The sequence below is a fragment of the Rhamphochromis longiceps genome, linkage group LG15 (assembly GCF_057381845.1).
Source record: "Rhamphochromis longiceps isolate RC_006_pf linkage group LG15, R_longiceps_female_GT1.1, whole genome shotgun sequence".
Classification (NCBI taxonomy): Eukaryota; Metazoa; Chordata; class Actinopteri; order Cichliformes; family Cichlidae; genus Rhamphochromis; species Rhamphochromis longiceps.
Window position 1 is genome coordinate 43,692,967 of NC_140571.1, and position 7,636 is coordinate 43,700,602.

The window sequence follows — 7,636 nt, forward strand, 5'->3', positions numbered from 1 at the left end:
TTTACTTAGTCCCAAAGTGCTCTGCGCTGCATTCAGTCACACACACATTCACACACTTATCTACCTACTATACACCATCAATGTCAGCCTGTGTCGGCTTTATTAAAGGACTGCTTTAAGGACACATAAATTATTAGAGCCTGGCTGATGTTAGAGTTTTAGGACCGATGCTAATATTTGGTGATTTAAAAATCAGATATTTCAATGCATCGGCCAACATATACTTATATTTGTGTGTATAAATATGTTTTTGTGTTTGTGGCATTTGAAACATGCCAGCAGAGAAGATGCTGGTGGTTAAACTATGCAATGTCATTTTTCGTAACACAGTTGAAGGGTGTTTCTCCCGTCTTTTCCTTTTTAATTTTAATTTATTGGTGTATATGCTGATAGCAATAGATCAACAAAGTCTAATATTGGCAGATAATATCGGTTTACCAATAAGAAAGACAGATTGATGGAGAGAAGTTTAAAAACTCCCTGCACTAACCAAACTAATTTGGTTCATTTATTTAAACACTGAGCAAGCACGTAGGAGAACGGGTGAGCTTTGGTAGACTCACTGAATGATGGTTCTACATATTGCAATGTCAAAATTATTCTTCAGCCTGTGCTAAAAGTCAAGCTCTTCAAACAAGAACCATGCAAAAATATATAAGCTGTGAAATGTAAAAGATTGATCTGCATTTAGATGCCATAGACTCATCACCACATCGATCATTTAGCCATCCGCATGGTTTGTGTATGTGTGTGTTTCTGTGTAATAATGTTACTGTTATCTTTGGTTCAGTACTTCCAATAAAGCCCCGCAGCCCTCTTGTGTAACTCATGAAAAGAAATGCAAAGCTGTCCCTAGATTGCCCCTTCTCTCCCATCCTTCCTGTCACTCTCTGCTGTACTCTATGCAAAACAGATTATGATGCTGCACTGCCTCGAAGACAGTGGTGCCGCGTCCAAACAAATCCTCCAAGAGTCAGAGAAAGCTAAATCCCAGAGCCAAGTGGAGCCAGCAGGCTGTCAGTCAGTCAGAGCAGATGATGGAGGCGTCCGTCCAATTTCCATCCAGATTGTGTTCCTGTTCATCAGAAAATCACCACATTCTGACTCACCGCTCTCAGACTGCGACGACAGATATTCTTCACCACATCTCACTTGCTTCCCTGTAGCAGCTATTTCTTACCAGCTCTCACTTCTGGACACTTCTTAGGAAAACTACTTTTTGTGGTTGTTTTCTTTCCTTTGCTCGCTTTAAAGATAATTTGCTACCAGCCCGAGAATATTTGAGCCATGTCTTCATCCTCCTGATGGACTAGAAATCCTTCTTAATGGATCCTGTCACGTGTTTATTTGTCCTCCGATGCTGCCATTATTTCAAATTATAAACAAATATTACATGTCCTGCATTATTACATTATTTGAACACAAATCATCTACCTAAACATTGCTCCATGCTTACAGCCTTTTCATTTTTGATTTCTAGTTGCTGTTTTCCGTGTTCCTCTTGTTGTTCTCCTCTCTGCACCTCACACTTTTTGTCTGTTTATTTTCTCAGTGTTTTATTTTGAAGCTTTTTAGTTCACTTGTTCCTTCTCCTTCCAACCTTTGTTAATATCTTATTGAGCATCTCTCAGTCGTATAGGATGAAAACTAGAATAAGTGTGAAATATTCAATTCGATTCAATTCATATACAGACAGATCACCACAGCAATGACCTCAAGAGACTTTATACTGCAGGGTAGAGACCCTACTTTAATGAAGAGAAAGCAATCAAACCACACGCTTTGAGCGAGCACGTGGTGACAGTGGAAAGGAAAAACTCCCGTTTGACATTGTCACGGAAAAGAGGGACCCAGGCGCGGTTCTTGCTCACAGAAACACAGTGCGTTTATTTACAGTGAAACAGACAAGTCCAACAATCCATTCAAAAGTGCAATTTTCCAATCGTGCTCGTCCCTTGCTCCCAGTGCGTTCCGTGTAGTAACTCCCTTAGTGTGTGTGCTCCCCAACTCGCTTCTCCGCTCGCCCCTCCTGGAGGAAGAAGGAAAATCCAGCGTTAGCCACACGCTAGCCGAATAACACACTCACACTGCTCGCACAGACTATACCAGTTCGGAGTAATAATCCCACGTCGACTGTCGCCGTGAGTCCAGGTTAAATACCCCTTTCTAGCCTGGAGGAATGATTACCAACCACTGGTCAGGTAATCAGCTGCAGGTGGGCCGGCAACAGCGAAGAGGGACTCCCAATGACGACAGTCGCCAGGACACGCCTCTCCCACGGCGCGCACTTCCGTAAACAACCCCGAGGGCCAGGGAGGGAGAAACAAACACATATACAGAAAACATAAACACAAGCAGGGTCGTCCGGAAAGGGCCGTCCGACCGTGACAGTACCCCCCCTCTAATGGGAGCCTCCGGGCGACCTGGCAAACTTGTCCGGATGCCGGCGGCGGAATTCTCTCACCATGCGATGATCGAGAATGGCAGACCGCGGCACCCAAGAACGTTCTTCCGGACCGTACCCCTCCCAATCCACCAAAAACTGAAAGCCCCTACCGCGGCGCCGGGCATCCATTATGCGAGTAATGGAATACGCCGGGGCGCCGTCGATAATCCGGGCGGGTGGCGGGGGCCCAGGGGGCGGGCACAAAGGGCTGGTCCGGACGGGCCTAACCTGAGAAACATGGAAGACGTTATGTACCTTCATAGCAGGCGGAAGGGCCAGCCGGACCGTCACCGGGTGCAGGACCTCCTGGATGGCAAAGGGGCCAAGAGACCGAGGGGCCAGTTTCTTGGACTCAGTCCGAAGAGGGATGTGCTTGCTGGAGAGCCACACCCGCTGGCCGACCTGATAATCCGGAGCAGGAGTGCGACGGCGATCCGCCAATGCCTTGTTCCGCTCGGCCGTTCTCAGGAGTGCTGCGCGCGTGGCCCGCCAGACCCGACGACAGCGCCTAAGGTGGTGCTGGACCGAGGGAACCGCCAGCTCTCCCTCAGAGATGGAGAGGAGAGGGGGTTGATACCCCAGCGACGCCTCGAAGGGCGAGAGTCCAGTCGCTGATGACGTGCTGGCGTTGTGGGCATACTCCACCCAGGCCAACTGCTCGCTCCAGGTCGCTTGGTTCGATGATGCGACGCAACGCAACATGGCCTCCAGCTCCTGATTGGCCCTTTCGGTCTGACCATTAGTTTGGGGGTGGAACCCGGAGGACAAACTGACCTGAGCTCCCAATTCTGCACAGAACTCCTTCCAAACCCGCGAGGTGAACTGAGGGCCACGGTCGGAAACGATGTCCTGGGGTATGCCGTGGAGCCGAAACACATGCTGCGTCAGTAACTGGGCCGTCTCCAAGGCAGAAGGGAGCTTGGGCAGAGCAATGAAGTGGGCGGCCTTGGAAAAACGGTCAATAATGGTTAGAATGGAGGTGTTACCTGCAGAGGGAGGCAAGCCGGTGACGAAGTCCAGGGCGATGTGCGACCATGGGCGTTTTGGAGTGGGTAACGGTCGCAGGAGGCCAGAAGCAGGCGAGTTGGTGGTTTTGTTCCGTGCGCACACCGGGAATGCTGCAACATAGTTCTGGACATCGAGAACAAGAGAGGGCCACCAAAACAAACGTCGTAGAAAGGAGACAGTGCGATTTTTACCTGGGTGGCACGAAAACTTGGCAGTATGTGCCCAGTGAATGACCTGACTACGCGCTGTGGCCGGAACATATAGTCTCCCTTTCGGGCCCGTGCCAGGGTCGGGCTCCTGTCGCTGGGCGTCCCTGACCACCTTTTCAATCTCCCATGTTAGTGCACCCACAATGCAGGTGGGGGGCAGGATGGGTTTTTCCTTCTCGTCCTCATCGGTCACGGGTGCGAACTGGCGCGACAACGCGTCTGGCTTAGTGTTCCTAGAACCGGGCCTGTAAGTAATGGAGAAGTGAAAACGAGTAAAAAATAAGGCCCACCTGGCTTGTCGGGCGTTGAGGCGCTTGGCTGCCTGGAGATACGCCAGATTTTTGTGGTCCGTCCACACCACGAAAGGCTGCTCAGTGCCCTCCAGCCAATGTCGCCATTCCTCAAGGGCCCACTTGATGGCGAGCAACTCCCGGTCGCCCACGTCGTAATTTCTCTCGGCCTGAGACAACCTGCGGGAGAAGAACGCACAGGGATGCAACTTGCCGTCGATCCGTTGGGAGAGAACCGCCCCCACGCCCGAATCGGACGCGTCCACCTCGACGACGAAAGGCCGGCCGAGGTCCGCCTGGACGAGGACCGGAGCCGAGGAAAACAGGTGCTTGAGCCGATCAAACGCTTGCTGGGCTGCGGAGGCCCACTGGAAAGACAACTTAGGAGAAGTTAGGTTGGTTAGAGGAAGGGCTACCTTGCTGAAATCCCTGATAAAGCGGCGGTAGAAATTGGCGAAGCCCAGGAACCTCTGCACCTCCTTGTGGGTCTTGGGAATAGGCCATTCCACTACGGCTTTGACTTTGGCCGGGTCAGCTCGCAAACGCCCCTGTTCCACAATGAAACCCAGAAAAGAAACAGTTTCCACATGGAACTCACATTTCTCCGCTTTCACAAAAAGGCGGTTCTCCAATAGGCGCCGTAGAACCAGACGTACATGGTTGATGTGCTCAGTCTGCGACCTGGAAAAAATCAGAATGTCATCCAGATACACGAAGACAAAATGGTTAATAAAGTCCCTGAGCACATCATTAATCAGGGCCTGGAAGACCGCGGGGGCATTAGTGAGACCGAAGGGCATCACTAAGTATTCGAAGTGCCCCAGGTGGGTGTTGAAAGCCGTCTTCCACTCGTCACCCTTGCGGATGCGAACCAGATGATAGGCACTCCGAAGATCCAGTTTGGTGAACAGGACTGCCCCCTGTAATAGTTCGAATGCTGAGGCCAGCAGGGGGAGTGGATATTTATTCCTAACAGTGATCTTGTTCAGCCCTCGAAAGTCAATGCAGGGATGCAGGCTCTTATCTTTCTTCTTTACAAAGAAGAATCCTGCTGCCAAAGGCGAAGTAGATGGGCGAATAATACCTGCGACCAGAGACTCCGTTATGTAGCATTCCATGGCCTCGCGTTCCGGTTTAGACAGACTGTAGAGCCGACTTGCTGGCAGGGGAGCGCCTGGGAGTAGGTAGATTCCACAGTCGTAAGGCCGATGTGGAGGCAAAGACAACGCCTTATTTTTGCTGAATACCTGGCCGAGGTCGTGGTAGTCGGCGGGCACCAAGGAAAGGTCGGGGGGTGAGGAGCTTTTCGCAGAGGCGGTCCCAGGATTGTCCGGGACAGCGGCAAGTAAACATTGTTCATGACACCGCGTGCTCCAGCCAGTTACACACCCTTTGGCCCAGTCGATTTGGGGGTTGTGATGTTGGAGCCAAGGAAATCCCAGTACCAGTGGGGTGTGGGGGGCTTTGAATACCAACAAACTGATTTTCTCAGAGTGATTTCCCGAAATAATGAGTGTAACCTCCTGAGTGCGATGTGTGACGGAGGCTAGATGGCCGCCATTTAAGGCTGAGACCTTCAGGACCTCTGGAAGGGGAAGTAGGGGCAGGCCTAAGATGTTGGCTAACTCCTCGTCTAGGAAATTTTGTTCAGAACCAGAGTCAATGAGTGCGCAGCAGGAGTGAGTGAGGGAGTGAGACATTAATTTAGCAGGGCAGCTGAGGTGAGGGAACACTTTTGTTGTGGCGCCCGCCAGTATCCCCACAATTACTGACGGGCCGACTCTTTTACTCGGTCTGGGCAGGAGTCAACAAAATGTCCTCTTTTTCCACAAAGAAAGCACTCACCAGTCCGTTGTTTGCGCCCCAGTCTAGAGGAGGAAAGCTTGGCTCCGCCGAGCTGCATGGGTTGCTCTTCATCCCTGTGTTGCTCCTCCTCCTCACTTCTCCACATCAGAGTAGGAAGGTCCCTAGATGTACCCGTGCCCCCAGCAGGCCGCCGACCATCCCCGGCTCTTCTGCCGAACTCCCGCATGTGGTCGTCTAAGTCAATACACATATTGATTAGAGCAGACAAAGCTTTAGGCAGTTCCTTGGTTGCTAACTCACGCTTAATATTCTCATTAAGGCTGTTGAGGAAGGCTCCACGCAGTGCTTTCTCCTCCCAGCCCGACTCCTCCGCCAGGATCCAGAACTCCACGGAAAAGTCAGCAACACTCCTCCTACCTTGCTTCAGAGAAAACATGCGATGACCTGCAGCATCCGAGCTAGCGCCTTTATCAAACACACAGCGAAACTTGCTGAGAAAGACGTCATATGACACAGAGGGCTGGGTATTTAAAACTGCCTGAGCCCATTGAAGCGCCCGCCCAGTCATAAGTTGCACCAAATAAGCGATTTTAGCAGAATCAGAGGCAAAGGCACAAGGTTGCTGTCTAAACACAAGAGAGCATTGCGTCAAAAAACCCCGGCTCCTCCCCAACTCGCCGTCAAATTTTTCGGGTGCGGGGAGTGAGTACTCCCGCTGCCGCGGTGGAGGTGAAGGAGGAAGCGGACAGGCTGCCGCGGCTTCCAGCGAAGGGGCGGGCTGCGTTGGAGCCGTATTAGGTGAGGAAATCAACATACCTTTAAGCTCTGTCATGGCTTGCAGAAGCGCGGTTTGTTCCTTTGAAACGTGCTTCAGCATTTCCTCGTGTCGCTCCAAAACCTCCGCTTGGATAGACAGCTGGCGTGAAGCAGAATCCGCTGGGTCCATGGTGGTGGGATTATTCTGTCACGGAAAAGAGGGACCCAGGCGCGGTTCTTGCTCACAGAAACACAGTGCGTTTATTTACAGTGAAACAGACAAGTCCAACAATCCATTCAAAAGTGCAATTTTCCAATCGTGCTCGTCCCTTGCTCCCAGTGCGTCACGGTCGTCCGGAAAGGGCCGTCCGACCGTGACAGACATAAACATTTGTTGTAGAGGCAGCCATGGGGGCAGTGGGAGTGATGGGACAAAGACAGGACAAACACTAATAATTAAATGCAGAGCAGTGTGTAAGCACATAGTGAGGGAAATATAGAAAATATTTGCTCAGGAACATGAAAACGGGTACAAGATGTTGACCGAGCCTTTGAAATTCAAAGATTTTCCACTACGAAGAAACTTAAAGCACAAGTAATACCTGATTTTTTTTTAAATCAGCAGCAAAAATAGTGCTTTAAATGTACCTGCAGACAACAGGTGTTACTGAGACGAGTGTAAAGACAAAACAACAAAACAAAGGGCATCCAAAATGCATAAAATAAAGAAACTCAATCAATAAAAACGACACTAAGAAGGCCTTGAGGACAGTCGGCTCGATTTAAAAGAGATGGAAAGTTATTTAGGCCTCAATCAAAATGCAATTGGCCCAACATGAATTCCCGTTTGGTTCTAATTCCCTCATTCATCCTGACTTTATGTTTTTGTTAGCTATTTTCCTAGAAGGGAGAGAAAAGTATTGAATCAACCAGCTGTGAGAGCTATATCTGTCCTAGTAATAGAGTTTTCTGTAAACTCAAAAGTTCCTCTAGGCCTTGCCATGAAGGTTTTGCAGTGATCAATGAAATGTGATGGTTTCTGTGCTGATTGGCTGGCAGCTTCTCCAGCCAGCAAACAGCCATCAATGGGCTCAGCATCAGGTCTTATTCTGTCTTCAATG

The 7,636-nt window shown here is 50.1% G+C and overlaps 1 protein-coding gene across 4 annotated transcripts; it reads right to left on the reverse strand.

Annotated features, from left to right (window-relative positions):
- Positions 1–1,840: 1,840 nt before the first annotated feature.
- On the reverse strand, positions 1,841–6,847 carry LOC146653293 (uncharacterized). 4 transcript variants are annotated; one of them, XM_085382095.1, is made up of 3 exons: positions 6,576–6,847; positions 5,799–6,176; positions 1,841–2,029 (listed from the first exon to the last, which is right to left on the reverse strand). In XM_085382095.1, the coding sequence occupies exons 1-3, from the start codon at positions 6,703–6,705 to the stop codon at positions 1,923–1,925; spliced, it is 615 nt and encodes a 204-aa protein (XP_085238221.1). In that variant the 5' UTR covers positions 6,706–6,847; the 3' UTR covers positions 1,841–1,922. The 4 variants fall into 4 exon arrangements, 1 of the variants encoding a protein (XP_085238221.1); XR_014907575.1 differs by lacking the exons at positions 5,799–6,176; positions 6,576–6,847 and adding an exon at positions 2,107–2,238 and having other exon boundaries at positions 1,899–2,029; XR_014907576.1 differs by lacking the exons at positions 5,799–6,176; positions 6,576–6,847 and adding an exon at positions 3,954–4,087 and having other exon boundaries at positions 1,972–2,029.
- Positions 6,848–7,636: the final 789 nt, after the last annotated feature.

Coding starts and splice junctions, on each gene's coding strand:
- LOC146653293 (XM_085382095.1), bottom strand. CDS start 6,705: ATGGACCCAGCGGATTCTGCTTCACGCCAGCTGTCTATCCAAGCGGAG. Junction 6,177..6,575: donor AGCCATGACAGAGCTTAAAG/GTATGTTGATTT, acceptor CTCTGAAGCAAG/GTAGGAGGAGTGTTGCTGAC. Junction 2,030..5,798: donor GGGGCGCAAACAACGGACTG/GTGAGTGCTTTC, acceptor TTCTTCCTCCAG/GAGGGGCGAGCGGAGAAGCG.